Genomic DNA, 17,755 nt, shown 5'->3' on the forward strand with positions numbered 1-17,755 from the left:
TTTGAGAGCGAAACGAGTCAGAGAAGCTGAAAAGTTTGTGACTTTGTGTGATTGGTACGGGAATCGTTTTGTTTGTTTGCGTTCATTGTAATCAAGCATAAAATTCTATATACTCAATCTGGAAGAAGTCTATATACTCAATCTGGAAGAAGTCTCGTATATGGAAATGTTTGGAATGTTATGGAATACTATTTTAATACAAAAATATATTCTTTCCACCTGCAATATTTTTCCTCTTTTGTGTAATATTTTTGATATCTCCAATTTACCGTTGCAGAATTAGGTTATAAATGTTCTAGGAGGATACAATAACTCTTCGCAAAATTGTCGATTTAAGGCTGCCAAGGTGAATTGAAGATTTGTTTACGTTTATGAAGTACTTATTAAATCTTCGGCTCTTTCCGAGCGAAATACTTTCAATATTTTACATTGAGATTTATTAAGCCCGGGACTTTTGAGTCCATGTGTTAACAAGATAAATACATAAGATTCTCTTTTATAATGAAATTGTTGTGTACTGTAGTAGTGTAAGTTATTGAGATTGAAGTATGGTATTTGTTTTTGTGTAACCTTTTTTTTTGTAACAACTAACATTTTGTTTTTAATTTCTTAAAGGAAAAATACTTAAAATATATATCAATATGTTCGTTATACTGTATAAATGTTTGAATTTGTATGTGTGTGTGTAACGTTGATTTCTTGGGGTTATTTTCTTTCGTCATTCAGATTCGTTTATGGTTGTATATGTGTGGGGTGTGATGATTTGTATTGGCTTAAATTTTAGCTTTTGTTTATCATTGTTTGTTTTTTTTTACTTTTTTTGTAAGTACAAAGGTAGTGTACATAAATTAATTTATTTGTTTTTAAATTTGGAATTGAATTGCTTTTAAAATTTAGAATGCATCTGTTGGTTTAATGGGTTTTTGTTTTATTATATAATTTTAATTAATAATAACATTAAGAATAGTTTCTTTTTCATATTTTCATTTTTCTGCGGGAATTGTTTCGTTTGTAATTTTTTTAAGGAAATATTTGTAAGTGAAATTAAATTCGTAATTTATTCCATTTCAAATATAAATATGTATTCGTTATTTTTCATTGTTGTTTCATTAAAAACAAATCGTAAACTTAATATTAAATTTTAAATTTTTTAATGTTACATTTAAAGGATTTCTGAAAAAATTCTTAAACATAATTTTTGTTTGCTTTTTATTGTAATTTTTAACTTATTTTGGGAAGAAGTTTTGCTTTTTTATGAAAATATTTGATTTACCTTAACTAATATTCGTTTTGGGTTTTGTGGTATTTATTTAATGGTTTGTAGAAATGATTGATTTTGGAAAAGAGTTACATTTAGAATTATGAATTAAACATTCAAAATGAAACAAAAATATATATATTATATATTATATATAAAATATTATATATTATATATATTATATACTATATTTTATATATTGTATATATTAACTATAAGACAACAGTGGCACCATAACCATTTTTATTAGGTCAGTCCGGTTATCTAAAATTTTGTAAAAATTTGTACGAAATGTTTGTTTATTTTTGTTTAAAGTTCCTCACTGAAAACTTGCAAGTTTTTACTGTAGAAAGTTCTGTTTACATTAGGGTGACCAAAAAAAAAAAAAAAACAAAATTATCGTTTACGTTAACCGATCGCCATAAAATTTCATATATACGATTTTTGCATCAAATGGAAAAAATTTGGGGGTAGGAAATCAAAAAAAAAAAAAAAAAATGTTTTTTTGGGTCACCCTAATGAACATATATCTGTTCACTTTTTGTGCGTATGTTCCTCGCATAAATTTTTGGCATAAACTCAGTTAAATTTAAACTTCAAGGATCGTTTTAAATTCTTTGTAGTTTGTCTTTCTTTTAATTCTAGGGGAAATTTTAAAATGTTAAAAAAGCTAAAAAAAATTGCCCTCACAATAAATAAATCGCCGAGCGATGTACAATTTATTAAAAAAAAACATTGTAAGGCATTTTTGTAACTCTTTCCCTTCGGATAGTTTCAATAATATGGATTTGTTGATTTTTTTTTGTCAGTTTGTTGATTAGCTTTGCTAGATTTTCGTTTTTGCATATTCATCGTTAATCATTATATAAATGTGTGTGTATAAAGAGTTTTAGTATTGTTTTTTTTTTCGAGTAGATCTATGATTGTTTTAAGCAATTTTTTAATTTTAAAAAATCCTTCTTAACTTTTCCTTCGGGGAAGTTGATTTAATTCTCATTCATGTCCTTGATGGCCTGCAAGATACGTTTAACATGGCCAACTTTAATGACACCCAAATCTTTGAGATCTCTACGACCGAGAGTTAGCAATTCCTTGCCGCGTATATCGTTGCGTAGGAAACTGTCAACATATTCGGAGAGTTGCATTGTCTCCAACCAGGTGACCACTTCGTTGACACTCCAATTGCTAACAGCTTCACGGGTATTTGTTAAAGGTGCCTTGAATTGATTTTGACCAGCTGTGGAACCGGAACGAAGCCGGGTCCAAAAGGCTCGTGATTTACGGCGGCCATCACCCTAAAATAATAACATGAAATTAAACTCTGCATGTGAAGACACACTCGTATCATTTAAAATATTACCTCTTCATTGGGAGCCAAAACATTGAAATAGGCCCTTAGCTTGCCATCTACACATTTTTGTACCGAACACTTCTTCAATTCCATTTCCATATTGGCCAAGGCAGCACTTAGCTTACTCTCAAGATCTTCTCTCAAAATCAAGCTGTGACCACGATCTCGCAACAAATTACAGGCATCATCATAAAGTTGCCGCGACGAATCAATCACCTCAACCAATTTGGTGCGCAGTGATGGACCCTCCAATAGTTTGCCTTGAGGATGTATACTCTCCAAGGCATCTTGAGCACGACAGGCCACCGAATACAAATCATGCCTCAATGTGGGATGAGATATAATCAAGAATTTCACCCACTTAATAAGCGAACTAACTGCCTCGATAAAGTTCAGCAAAACATAACATTCACGTTCAGAAATAACTTCCTCTGTTGAGATGGCATGTTCCGAAGCTGTAGATGAATGATCTCGTTGTATGGAAATGCTATGTTGTCGTTGTTTTTCTTGCCATGTTTTAAGCGAGGCTTCTAGATTACGATTACGGCATAACATTTGCACACGATTTTTGTGTAGGATGCGTATCATGCCGGGAGGTTGTAGCCAGGCTTCACCATCCACTTGTATGGGTATTTCTTCATCACCCAAAATATTAATTTGTACACTTTGGCATTGGGCAATGCGATGATGTTGCAGATTGATGAGTCGGGAAGCGGCCATTTGAACGGAACCAAAGACGGCGACAACCTCAAGTATGCGATCATCAAAGCTGGGTGATAGGAATATGTCATCCTTTTTGGAGTTACCCCAGAAGTTGGTGCCACCCATGAAGCTAAAATGTGGAAGAAACAATTAGTACCAATCAACAAATTAATGTTAGGTTGAAATCTCTAAAATTTATCATATTATAGATGTTGTCGGAAACGTGGACGCATTGTTGGTAATCCAGAAGGAAATAGTAAATATGGTCAACCGTGTGCCCCAATGTCATTTCCCAACAAAAATCCAGTTGTAACTTCTTACAAATTAGAAAGTACCAAATCAAATTTGGTATATAACACAACACAAACCTAGCTGATGGCCACAGCAGCCAATGCTATATCTTGCCTTTACTAACTCTGTATTTACTACACTGTTAATAATAAATAAATAAATATTTCTCTACCAACCTACTTACTTACTTAGCTGGCCCATTACAGAACATTTGTTCCATAGGCCGAACTAAGAAAAGATCTCCATTCCTCTCTATTTGTTGCTTCGCACTCTGGAATACCGCGCCTTTTCATCTCATCATCCACTTGCTTGCGCCATCTATTCCTTGGCCTGCCAATTCTGCGTGCACCGCCAAGCGGTCCGTATTTATACGCCTTTTTAGCAGGTTCATCATGGCTCATTCTTATGATATGGCCTAGCCAACGCAATCACTACACCTCGATACGTTTAACAATATTGATGTCGTTGTGCAGCAGATGCAGCTCGTTTTTCACGCGACGTCGATATTCACCGTCAACGCAGATTGGTCCGTCGATCTTTTGAAGAATTTTTCTCTCAAACACACCAAGCACTTCCATGTCTGTTTACGCAAGAACCCAGGCTTCGGAGCCATACATCAGCACGGGTAGTATCAGTGTTTTGTAGAGCGTTATTTTTGTTTGACGAGATGTGGCTTTGTTTTTAAACTGCTTACTTAAACCAAAGTAGCATCTGTTGGCCAATACAATTCTTCTTTTTATTTCACAACTGATGTCGTTTGTTGTGTTTACGGAGGTGCCGAGGTAGACGAAGTCTTTTACTACCTCAATATTATAGTAACCAACGTCCACAGTTGGTCCGAGCTCAATGGACGCTTTGCGCGTCGACACCATCAACTTGGTCTTCTCACCGTTTACCGCCAGACCCACTTTAGCAGATTCTCCTTCGACCTTCATAAAGGTATCAGTTACTTCTTTTACTGATCGGCCCATGATGTCTATATAATCAGCATAAGCAAGTCACATGTGACTATTGGTGTAGATTGTGCCACATCTTTTGACGTTTGCCTCTCGTATAGCCTTTTCCAGCAGGATGTTGAAGAGATCACACGAAAGGCTGTATCCTTGTCTGAGACCTCTTTTGGTACCAAACTCTTCGGAGAGGTTCTTTCCTATTTTAACTGAGGACCTCGTGTCAGTTAAAGTCATTTTACAAAGCCGGATGAGCTTTGCGGGGATAGCAAATTCAGACATGGCTTGGAATAACATTGAACCTAGGGGGCTGTCGAAGGCTGCTTTGTAATCAACAAAAAGGTGGTAAGTGTCGATCTGCATCTCTTGGGTCTTCTCCAGAATTTGCCGCAGGGTAAATATCTGGTCAATGGTGGATTTGCCAGGTCTAAAGCCGTATGGCCCAATTATTTCATTGACTATAGGCTTAATTCGTTCGCATATTATCCCTGATACTATCTTGTAGGCAATAGGGAGAAGACTTATGCCCCTATAGTTAGAGCATACAGTCCTATCTCCCTTCTTGTCAGGTTCCAATCGTCGGGTACTCGTTCTTCCAACCAGATGGTGCTAACTAGCTGATGAATACACCTTCACTATCTGTATCAGTTACCAAATTACCTTGCTGGTCTCTACAGGAGAATGTGCCTGTACCAAAGCCATCTGTTTGATGTTTCACTCTTTGGTAGAATTTTCGGACTTCATTCTGGCTCCTGTACATCTCGATTTTTTCACACTCCCGCTTTTCCATCTCTCTCTTTTTCCTGCGGAAAAGACGTTTCTCCACTCTCCTTTTCCCCCTGTATCTCTCTCGTGCGCTACGCGTTGCTACGGATTGTAAAGTAGCCCTATATGCCGAATTTTTCTCTTCAGTAGCAGCATGACACTCCTGATCATACCATGGATTCCTTGGTGGAGGTCTCTGGTACCCAAGTATGGATTTTGCGGCTGTTTGTAAGGAGTGGGCAGTGCTTTGCCATTGCGCTGATATGTTATCGGGATGAGGAGTGCCTTGATTAAGCAATTGGGATAGTTGAGTGGAATATGCTGTGGCTATCTGTTATGATTGCAGCTTACCGATGTCTAACTTTCGTGTTGTGTCTGTTCGTCCTTTGTTTACTACGTTTAACCGGGTGCGTACCTTTGCTGCAACAAGGTAGTGGTCCGAATCAATGTTTGCGCCTCGGAACGATCGTACATCCAACACGCTCGATGAATGTCTTCCATCTATCACAACATGATCAGTTTGATTACTTGTCCTTTGATCTGGAGACAGCCAGGTGCCCTTATGAATATCAAGATGATTAAATGTGGTACTGCTAACTACCATGTTTTTTTTTGCAGCTGCAAAGTCTATCAGCCTCATACCATTATCAGATGTTTCACTGTGGAGACTGAATTTCCCGACTGTTGGGCCAAAGATATTCCTATTTCCAATTTTGGCATTAAAATCGCCTAGAATGATTTTAATGTCACGGGCAGGGCAATGGTCATATGTTTCTTCTAAGCGCTCGTAAAATATATCTTTGATCTGTTGGTCCTTTTCTTCAGTGGGCGCATGAGCGCAAATAAAGCTGATGTTGAAGACTTTATCTTTTATTCGAATTGCAGCAAGTCTTTCATTCACTGGGGTGAAGTTGGATACCAGATGTTTTAGTCTCCGACTAACTACGAATCCGCAACCAAACTCATGCTTTACGTCATGGCAGCTATAATACAGTGCGTCACCTTTAGGTGTTGTTGTGACGCCTTTCCCAATCCATCGTATGTCCTGTATGGTAGTAATATCGGCCTTGTACTTTTCAAGTACGTCTGCACCTTCTCTATAAAGAGTGAGAACATTCCAGGTGCAGATTCGCAGATCATGGTCCTTAAAACGTTTGCGGGGTTCGTTAACTTTAGAGGGGTTAGTTTTTTTTTCTTTCGTTTTTTTCATAGTAGGCAGGTTTTTCTAGGGGAGGGTTACTAACCCGACGCCCAAACCCAAGTTTTTAACGTTCTTATGGGTGAACGCGCGGCACATGTTAGCTCACTACCTTTAACGGGTGTTAAAGGCAGTTCTCCAGGTGACACCACGGGGAGGTCAGTGTCCACTTGAGATGAAAGAGGGACCAAGATAATTCCTGGGCTTTGTCATGTTAAAAGCGGTCAGGACCGTTCCTTTGTATCTTCCATCCCCTACGTCACCTTCTCTACCAATCACTTACTGAAAAAGTAGGTTATAAATAAGTAGTTATTACACTGAGGCACAAAATGGAGGTGAAAGTCTCCAGTCCGTAAGTCGAACTTCCGCTTTGTGGCGTGATGAAGTTTTTGCTAGAGGCCCTGTAAGGCATCTGAAATTAGCGTTATATCATTGTTAACTGTTGTTTAGCTTATTTATGAGATGACAAAATCGATTAGTTGTCAATGAAGTCGTACCTAAAATTTTCTGAGCGACATTTTTGCAGAACATTTTGAAGCTGAAAAACGTCATCTTGTGGTACTTTTATAGCGGCTCTTAAAATAAAGGACGATAAAGGATAATGAGTTGTCATTGTTGTCTATTGCATTAAATAATAACCACAGGGTCTGAATTATGCTTGAGAATGATTATTTAGCGCCATACATAATCGTATTTTTCGTTTGTCTGCTGGCAGTGAGCTTCGAACTGACAATCTTAGGTTTATAGTCGCACATGCACTCTTTTTGTGCCACCAGTTATCAGTACTTTGCAAACAGCGTTAAGTTATTGCCGAACCTTTTGTAAACTTCACCATGAATTATATTGAAAACAAACAAACTTTAGAAATGACGAAAATCGTGAGTCACTGGGAGTCATATCAAAACGTGAGCTTATACCTACAATTTTCGACAGAAATCCTTTTTTACCCACAACGAAAATTAAATACCAAATTTCAAATATTAGGGTTGGATAATGTGGTTAAAACCTAAAAAATACCGAACATCGGTACATATATCTCTCCCGAAGACAAGTAGCAAATGGTCCACATACTACACTAATATTGCTTCTACATAATTTATGTGGCAAATTTAAAGTCAAATTGACTCATTCCTTATTCGAAACACTGCGCATCCTCTCCAAATTATACTCACCTTGGTATATTCAAAATGACAATACCCTGTAACGAGGGCAATGGTATCCTCTGGCCATCACATTCCAATTGGACACGTTGCTCCAAATTCTTGCAAGTTTTCTGCAATAGTTGCTTGGAACCCAACACTCCATACCACATATAATTCTTGGCCCTCGAACGGCATTTTTCCGGATGTTCTTCTCTCTTATTGTGGAAGTCCAATGAGATTTTAGCATCAATGCCAATGCCAAAGTAATTGTTCATAACACACTTCTCGTGGTAGCCGGCCAAGAGAGTTTCATCGGGATCCATAAGAGGACTGACTGCAGCACAAAGGGTATCGGCATTGGCCAAAAGACATTTGGATATAAATCCAGAACCGCCACCAGTGAGATCTGTGGGAAATTAAAAGAAATCTCAAAATCTTTAGTTCATGTACACAAAACGGGCACAACTTACTTGGCCAATTGGGTAACTTGACAATTGGATTTATAATGGGCAGTTTGCGATTCTCCTCCGTTGGTGTTTTATCCTTTTCTTTTTTATCCTTTTCCTCCTTCTCGGGAGTTGCACCAAAATGATCAAATCCAAAAATACTCGAACCAGTAAACAGACTTGTTTTGGATCCCTTGAGATTCTGCAGATTGGGCAGGGCTTCATTGGGCTAAAAGAACCACACAACAACAATAACGACATTAGCTTGACTTACTAGCCGCACAAACACACACACTTCTAGACTCTAGACAAGGAACTGAGACTAACTACTTGAGATTTGGCAGGATACGAGTATAAAATGTTTATATACAGATCAGTAGTAGATTATAGAGTTTGAATTTTGAGTACAGAACACAAGTTTAGGAGGAAATCACAAACGATAGCAGCTATAGAGCAGAGTTGCAGATAGATAATTTTGCTACAAAAGCCAGGATAATACGTTATTGCTTCGTTGATAGTTCAAACCTGGGTAATGAGTGGAGATGGTGATGGTTATGATAATGAGAAGGTTTGTTGTTGGTGGTTGTGAATGGTGGCAGTGGATGGAGTGGATCAAAGGATGCATCTGTCGGCTAATCATTGAGCTGGAAGGGGACAGCTTGGATCTGGTTCTTATCGCTGTTGCAGAATTGCATTTTCTTACCAATTGTATTAACGGTCTGATTAGGGCCAAAGTGGCCAGTCGTATATCTGGTTCGGCTACAACAAAAAGTCTTAAGCCCAGCAAGCCATAAACACGTTCCGACAAAATACCCTTCGTTCTTTTCTTCTACAAACAGACGACAGTCAGTCAAGAGCCACCACGCCAGACAGATACCATGTTAAGTGAGAGTGTGCATTTGCGTGTCGTTGTGTGTATAGTAGATAGTGAGAGTGCGCGCGAGCGTGTGTAGGAAAGGAAAATACGGGTTTTCCCAAGAAGTTAGAACAAGTAAATACCAACTCCCACATCTGGGTGGGTGGTCATTGGCATTTGCTTACTCCCCTCTCCATGGCAAACCCTGGCATTATTATATTCGATAAAAGAGTATTGAGTATTGTTTTGATTGATATTTACAAATTAACCACATTATATAATGTCTGTGTATTGGTAAAAAGCAAACAATTTTGAAATACATACCAATTGTGTTAATATTTTATGTTGCTAAATCAAATCAAAGCATGTCAAAAGCGATTTTCAAAATATTTGTTGGTTTAAACTTTGGCGTACATACAGTGAGTGGCCGCCCCCACAAAAGGGGCAGAGGAAGAGACCATCTCTCTCGCTCTCTTAGTTTACTTAGTTGGTGTGTGTATGGTGTTGTGTTGGCTCACCATAGTTTTACTGAATTAGTTAGTCGTCCATTTGGGTGTGGGTGGACACTAGTGTTGGAGAGTTCAACCCTAACTCTCTCTCTCTTTCACTATGGACTATGTCGACCCAGCCCAAAGTCGTGCACTTGTTCCAGTGTTTTCATGTAGATGATGGTGGGAGAGCGACGACAACGACGACCAGAACAAAAACTAAAGCAAAATAAAGTTAAAACTTACCTTGAAAAGACTGCCACAGCTTATTCTACGACTGGCGGCTGGTGAGGAATTCAAAAAGCGATTGTGTTCCGGATCCAAGCTCAAATAATTGGGATTGAAGCCAGAATGACGCCGATCCTTGTCCTTGTCAAATTCACGCACCGTCAATGATGTAGCGTGGCTTGAATGTCTTCGTATTTCAGAAGGCAGACGTAGGGCCAGCAAACCGCTACAAGCATCGGGATTCAGGGGCCGTATGGCATCTCCTCTCATGGGGGTAGGTGGCCGGACAACAACACTTATCTGTGGATGATGAGGAGTAACATCATCAAATGATTCTTTTTTACAGGAGTCATCAAAAGTAATGCGCTTTACATCTTGTCCTGGTATGGATTTCTTTGGTGATGTCTTCAGACAGGAGGTACTGGTGACGGTGGTTGTGTCGCTCACTTCAATCCTTATGGCTGTGGCTGTTGACAGATCATCTTCGGACTGTTGATGGCCGCTCGTCGTAGTCAGGGTATTGGCACTGCTGCTAGCCATTGTCGTTGTTAGGGTATTGGTCTCATCTAAAGATAGCTGCTGTTGGGATACAAGTTTCGAAGTGTTGGGTTTATTGGTTTGTTTAAGAGAAGATCGTTTTTTTGGTCGCTTTATTTTCGATTGCAAAACGAGGTAGAGGAAAAAACCATCAAATTAAACAAATAAAAAAACGAAATAGTTATAAATTAACTTAAACACAATAGCAGAACATCTCATATGAGCCATTCTAGGGCAATTTGGGCAAGGTGATTTTGTCGCTAACGTGTTTTATTGAGTTTGGAAGGGATACGGACATGGATGTAGCCTAATATTATATAATGCATTAACGCAAATGGTCCTCAATAGCATTTTATTATCCATCATGTAGTTGAAAGTTTTAGTCAAGTAGCGACCAAAAAAATTGCTAAATCTCTAGATCTACAGGTCGGCCAGTTATACTACGTTTAACAATAAACTTTAAATATTGTCACGAATATAACAAGTAAATTTAAATTAATTTACATGTATTTATGTTAATTTCAGAATTTGAATTCTAACGCAATTTTTATTTATTTTATTTATATCAGTTTTGCAACAACAACCACGGTGTGGAGTTTACTGAAATCATGAATTCATCGCTTAGCCTTAATTTACACTTTTTATGCTTCTACATTGTGGCGTCATTCATTCTAACCCCTTCTATTTTGACAAAATTTCATTTGACATTATATTTGGGAAAGTCTGAAAGTTTTTTACCTAAGCCTACTCTAGACAGTTTGATATACGACCATGTGTTCGGTTGTTTACAGTGACTTGAAAAATCACTTTGCAAAAAAAACATGGAATGTACTTGTGAACATTTTCGTCCGATAATTTTTCACAACTTTCGACGTGGATAATCACGCCATCAAAGCAAATTATCAAATTATTATTACATCGATCAAATTAAATCTTTGTATGTCGATAAAGAACCATCCTATAGCACTATGAAAAACTGCTTCAATGAATGCAACCATGGCCAGCACTCGCCAAAACACGAAGGTCGTGAGGGTCGCCTAAAATCGGACGTTGTGCCAGAAAAAATAAAGCCGTGCTGAAACGGATAATGCAAGATCGTCATGTTATACAGAGCTGTTCAATTACATGTGGAACTCGAATGACTACTTCACTTTTTATGTAGTTCTGTGGTAATTTATGGATTTGAAATGCAGATATTTTTGTAGGTTGATTGTTTTTTGACCCCTTTTTAAAGATGTAGAAAATAATTTGCAATAATTGAACTTATTTAACAAAAAATATATAAAAAACAAAGCATGGACTCACTTTTGGTACTGCTCAAAACATTTGCAACTGAGAAAATTTGATTCAAAATCTGAGGAAATCATTTTTGTTTTGATAACACTGTGCAACATTTTTAAGGTGATCTTGTGCAACCATTCCGAAATGAGGATTGTTTGAAAGTACAGACCCAAACGACAAGAAACCCTAGTTTTGTTGTGTCAGATCCAGCTCGGATTTTTTGGCCCCATCTAAACATAGATAAATATTGAGTTTTTAAAGAAATTCTTGGCTATATCTCTGAAACCAATGCGAATCTTCTTCTGACCTCTGAAGCAAATTTGTAGATAAGGACAAGAATAAAATATTTGGAGAAAAACTACATTTATTGCCTCAAATTTCAAATTATGTACATATGTACATATATGCAAAAATGCCACAATTTTTATACATTTATTTTTTGAATATTTTCTTTTGGAAAAATATTCCCTGGGGCTCAATTCTGTTTCTATGAAAATGTGAAATGAAAACTTTTATAAAGGAGAAAACTGTCAAATGAAAAAAATTATAAAGGAAATATTTTTCATTTCAAATTTTCATAGAACAAGAATCCAGACCCTGGAATGTAATACACAACTCTTCAGAACATGTCATTGTTGTAAAATGTCTCTATCCCGTAGTTTTCAGTACAATTTTCAACGACGATTTAATAAAAATGTCAATAATGTGTTGAAATCCAAAATGCGAGAATAAACTGTTGGTGTGAACTGTGTTTGAAATACGCGTAGTAAAAGATATGATGCAAAATACCGCTGAAACAACATGAAGTAATCATTTTAGAGTTTCAGAATGTTCTAAAGAGTTGTTGAGAACTTTATTTGGAAGATTTTTGCAAAACGTTACTTGGTTCAACTCCCAATAGTTTAGCCGATTCTGACCAGAATTTCAGCAATTATGAAAAATTTTCTATATTTTATAGATTTTGATGCCCTAGATGGAGTTTTTCTTATGTGTTTTTTTTTCCAAAAGATAAGTTCTACTAGTATAGGGCTACAATATTGCTAAAGACAGCAAGGCCAAATTCCTATTCGTTTCTGAGATAAAGGTCTGATAAGTGGAAAAAAGTGTAGATTTAGCCCGGTTTAGATGAGGCCATAAAATCCGAACTGGATCTGACAGGACGAACTCTACTACTCCTAAGGATTTATTCGATATTTTAAGGTGTAGAGTCCATTTTAGGGGCCCGGACCCTCCTATATGGATTTAGATCACTTAAGCTGATCTGGTCCGATAAGAACATAAACAATATTTGCAAAATATTACCTGTTTTAAGTTTTTATACCCTCTTATGCGACATCTGCAGTGTTCACATGGTGCGATTACGACATGTTATATGGCCGGTTAGTTTTTATACCCTCAACCATAGGATGGGGGGTATATTAAGTTTGTCATTCCGTTTGTAACTACTCGAAATAATCATTGTAGACCCCACAAACAATATATATTCTTGATCAGCGTGCAATTCTACATCGATATAGCCGTCTGTCTATCTGTGGAAATCACTCTAGCTTCCGAACGGATTGAAGTAGGTGGATGGAATTTTGGTAAAATCTTTTATATATATGTAGGACTTTTGATATTGAAAGCGGGCTATGTAGGTCCACGTTTTGGTATAGCCCCCATATAAGGCCCCATATATAGTACGCGTCATTTTAAGGTATTTTGAATGTATTGGTCCCATTTGACCAAAGAATCAGTGGTAATTTGGTATTTTGTGTCTCCAAAGCTAGCAAACATTTCTACCAAAGTTTGTTTATATAGGTCCACGTTTTGGTAGAGCCCCCATATAACGCCCCATATATAGTACGCGTCATTTTAAGGTATTTTGAATGTATTAGTCCCATTTGACCACAGAATCGGTTGTAAGTTTGTATTTTGTGTTTCCACAGGCTGAGAAATATTTCTACCATAAAATGTCAAAGTTTTTATATGGACCCATAGGACGATATCTCCCGATTTTCGGCATATTGAAGGGTTTAGCATCATTATAGCACGGAAGTGGCTGCAAGATGGTACTTAGTCTTCGTTGAGGGTATAAAACTTTCCACCTGAAGTTTGTCGGTATAGGTCCATGTCTTCATATAGCCCCCATAGAACGGTACCTCCCGATTTTCTACATAAAGCTCGTTCTCCACCAAAATTGCTGATATTTGGTATTAAGTTTTTGATAGGGGTATGAACCCGAAATGTGCTTGTATAGGTCGACGTCCTCAAATACCCCCATAGGACCGTTCCTTCCGATTTTCGGTATTTTGAAAGTTGTAGCCTCAATATACCACCGATATGACTGAAATTTAGTATTTAAATTGCCATGGGTGTATAAAATATTGCAGAAGAGAATTATCAGTATAAGCCCTTTTCTACAAATAACCCCATAAAAATGTACTTACTCCGTTGGTGGTATAAACTTCCCACCTGAAAATTTCCGGTATTGTTCCATGTTTTAATATACCCCCATAGAAAGATCCCTCCCAATTTTCGGTATTTTGAAAGTTTTAGCCACAATATTCAATGGGAATAGCTGAAATTTGGTATTTAGTCTTCGCTGGAGTTACAAAACGTTCCTCCAGAAATTTATCGGTATAGGTTAACGCTTTATACAGGCTCCATTGAACGGCGCTTCCGCTGTTGTTAACTATCCAAATTCAGAATATCCAGGTTTAGGTATAGTCGGTTTTGCCCAATTTTATGTATTTCGCTTAATTCGGAAAATTGTAAATATTGGTCCATGCTTTGGAAAGAACAAAAATGTCGCCCCATATTAACTGTTTTGAAGGGAGTATTATCAGTTGAGATATATGTACTACTGCAATAAAAGGAAGAGTTTAGTACTTTCATAAACGAAATAAAACTAATTGTTCCTATTCACTTCAATACAGTTCGTGGTGGAGGGTATACAAAGTTCGGCCCGGCCGAACTTAACGCTTTTCTTACTTGTTTAATCTAATTAATATTTCGAACTCATGCTTTCAGTACCATCTCTTTCCATAAAAATACCACCTTCTACGTTTTGGGTAAACTTTTTTGTATTAGAGGACACATTCGATTATCAGTTGACCTGGTGATCAAGTACATTTTTTCAAGTAATATAACTCAAATATTGAATTAAGTCAACGAAAAAAACTTGATTTTGCAACTTCGAAAACAATACCAAACAGTTTTGCAAATTTTATATGAAAAAATGATTTTTTCCTGGAAATTATTATTTTCCGAAAATGTGCCTATATTGGTAGATCGGTATCTAGGGTATGTGTTGGAGGGTTTTGTGTAGATTTATCGATGTAAATTCTTTAAATAACGTCTGTTGATGACCTCTGAGAGATCTGCTTAATAATTTACATAATTATATGATTATCCACAGCAGTAGATATTGTTGTTCATTCATGTGTTTTCATTCATATGTTTATTTTTGGACTGCGTTGGATCCAGAATTTTCAGAAATAAACATTTTTGCAAATCTTTGATACTAATTTCGGGCCACAACTTTCTTACAAAATTAGACATGTCTTGTTTTCGACATTATTGTCTGTCAAAATTAAACATAGACGGGATAAAATGTATTTCGCATAAAGGCTTTTTGCCCCCTTCCGCTGATTAAATACAATCGTATGCCAATCAGTACAAAAAACTCAAAAATCGCTAAAACACGTGATCATCCGATATTTCACACATTTTTGTAACATAAGTGTTAAAAACTGATTAATTAATTTTTAAATCTTGTGAGTAGGGTCAATAATGAATCAATATACAAAAATAAATATATTTCCAAACATAAAATGTCCCTAAAAATAATTAAAATATGATATAGGCATCTGAGTTGCAAATGTTTTGAGCAGCACTGTACACCGCGAGATAGAGACACTCTTGGGCATTTCTTCCACCAACTAACATTTGATATTGCATGAACCTCAAAAATGGATTTTTCTCGCTAGATCCGGCAAAATTGGTCAATCGTTTAAAAAATGGCTCTAGTGGATTGGTTCAAAGTAATTGTGAATAAAAACAATAGCGATGCTTCAAACGACATTTATAAGATCGTCACAAACGAATCTTGGATCTATGCTTAGGAGCCCGAAACGAAACAGGAATCGACCGTTTAGGTCTTCGAAAGCGAGCCAAATCCAATGAAAGTAGTTCATGGAAAACCGACCGTGTGGTGACTATACGGCTTGAGAAATGTAGGACGGTTAATTCTGAGTGTTACACTACAATTTGTTTGCCTGAAGTCTTCTGAAAAATTCGAAAAATGAACAAGAGAAGACAAATCGTTCTGCATCTAACAATGCGAGCTCTCAGAAAGTTTTTAGTGTCCCTCGTACATTAAATGCTATCTTGGGTTTAGTAGCCGGTGAAGACAAAACATTGTCCATGACGTCTTGTTCTGGTCATCATTATTTTCTGTATCTCATTATGCCCCCCTCAATATTGCTTTTTGTCAAATTTGTCATAGAATGACTCATTGCATTTTCAAAATAGACTGCTCTTCATTTGTACTTACCTTGAAACTTTGCCTTGCTATGTCACTGCCTTCCACAAATTGTGCCAGAGAGCAATAGCGTGGCGGTTCTCGAATCTTTTGATCGTCACAACGATTGTCAATTTCAAAAACAATATTTTCAAAACCAAATTGTTGGGGATTGTCATCGCTGTCCATGCGGGCCAGGCAAGGCATGCGCGGTGGTGCGTTAGTTGCATTGTTTACGTTGATTGCAACTTGTTTGGCCCTAGCCGGCTTAGGTGGTGGTATCATAGATCTCTCCGAGCACATTAGTGTCGTGTCATCGGTGATGGTATTATCCTGCAAAGCATAGGTTATGTCATGACCCAATACTGAACTTATATCATCCATAAGACTTTCGCCGGGTATATTTTCTGTTTCATCACTCGTCTCGGGTGAGTCAATGTGGGTAAACTCATTCGAGTCGAGATTCTGCAAAAAGATCAAAGCAATGCATGTCATATGCATGGATTGTGAAAATCTCTACCTACCTGTAAAATATCTCCCAACTGATAACCCGGAACGGTTGATTCTTTTCCATCGAATATCTCGGAAGCCACACTGCATTCCTCATTGCTGATGGCCGAAAGAACATCACTAGGCTCTCCTTGGAATTCCTCTTCCGATGATTGTTCCTAATGCCATAGGGGAATATTACAGAAAAAAGAAAGGAAAGAAAAAGAATAGAAAATCAAACAAACTATCTTCGGGAATGTCTGGGAAACATACGGTATTCCCATCTGTATCAATTATTGTTATGTTTTCGCCCATATAGACATTACAGGCATCTTTTTGGGTTACTACAACGCTGGGTACCTGCAGATCGCATGTGTGCACCAATGCTTCGCCTGTAACCTTATTAGCATTCTGCTCCGATTCCGTGTCCTTGTGTAGTTGTTTGCTCATATAATAGTTACGTTCAAATACCTCGATTGGTCGAAATTCGGAGAGTGGATCAACCATGTGATCACTGGTTAAAATCGGTACCGTTAGGAAGTTTCTCTCCCCGGGAGTGGAAGCCCCTTCGCTGCCAGGCGATAGACGATTACCAGCATCATCAATATTGGCACCTCCACTCAAAGAAAGACGTGTCCTACGATACGTTATCTCACCGTTGGTACTCTCTTCCTGTTCCTCTATCACTTCGGGTACACCAGAACTACGGCGGCTATCGGCAAATTGCCGTGGCACTGGTAAACTTATCGTATTGAAAAAATGTTCATCCATGGATTCACGCCTCGTATCCGGTAATGGTGATATGCAAGTGAGACGAGACGATTCCATGGTGGGTGATATTACATTGATGGGTGGTATAATGGGTAGGGGTGAAGTACAGGGTGTTGAATCACTGGAGGTGGTTGTTGGTATTTTCAGAGCTTCGAATGGTGTTACCGACAAGCGGCGCTGATAACGTTTTGGTCGTCCCGGCTCTGAGTGTTCGACGACATTGTACATGGCCCGTTTAACGCTATTGGCACGGCTTTGTAGGGCCTCGCGTTCACTGCCTCGCAGGGAGCGACTGTTGCGTCTTTCCTTTAAGTTTAATTGATCCTTTTCATTTTTTTCAATTGATATGTTAGGATTTCTGAAAGGGAGCAAAATGCAAAACGAAGTTTAGATAACAAATAGGAGGACAAATGGATTTCCGATCAGATCCTTATTAATGATAACTTGAATAAATTTCAGCTAATGCAGATCTAATCGAAAATTCCATCCACCACTATC

At 37.6% G+C, this 17,755-nt stretch overlaps 1 protein-coding gene across 18 annotated transcripts in view; it reads right to left on the bottom strand.

Moving 5' to 3' along the window:
* Positions 1 to 1,552: 1,552 nt before the first annotated feature.
* The window catches only part of LOC141390384 (diacylglycerol kinase eta), a 213,197-nt gene continuing 196,994 nt past the window's right edge, over positions 1,553 to 17,755 (bottom strand). For 3 of the 18 annotated variants that reach the window (XM_073963413.1, XM_073963296.1, XM_073963365.1), the window contains 8 exons: positions 16,760 to 17,615; positions 16,522 to 16,665; positions 16,031 to 16,462; positions 9,694 to 10,323; positions 8,128 to 8,332; positions 7,688 to 8,063; positions 2,619 to 3,441; positions 1,553 to 2,553 (listed from right to left, as the gene is read on the bottom strand). In XM_073963413.1, coding sequence (XP_073819514.1) covers positions 2,245 to 2,553; positions 2,619 to 3,441; positions 7,688 to 8,063; positions 8,128 to 8,332; positions 9,694 to 10,323; positions 16,031 to 16,462; positions 16,522 to 16,665; positions 16,760 to 17,615 — 3,775 coding nt within the window. In that variant the 3' untranslated portion in view covers positions 1,553 to 2,244. Of the gene's footprint in view, positions 2,554 to 2,618; positions 3,442 to 7,687; positions 8,064 to 8,127; positions 8,333 to 8,806; positions 8,930 to 9,693; positions 10,324 to 16,030; positions 16,463 to 16,521; positions 16,666 to 16,759; positions 17,616 to 17,755 lie in introns of all 18 variants that reach the window. The other 15 variants (XM_073963309.1, XM_073963374.1, XM_073963327.1 and 12 more) reach the window with 11 other exon arrangements.

The sequence above is a fragment of the Musca autumnalis genome, unplaced genomic scaffold (genome assembly GCF_047663935.1).
Source record: "Musca autumnalis isolate F117 unplaced genomic scaffold, ASM4766393v1 scaffold_1, whole genome shotgun sequence".
NCBI lineage: Eukaryota > Metazoa > Arthropoda > Insecta > Diptera > Muscidae > Musca > Musca autumnalis.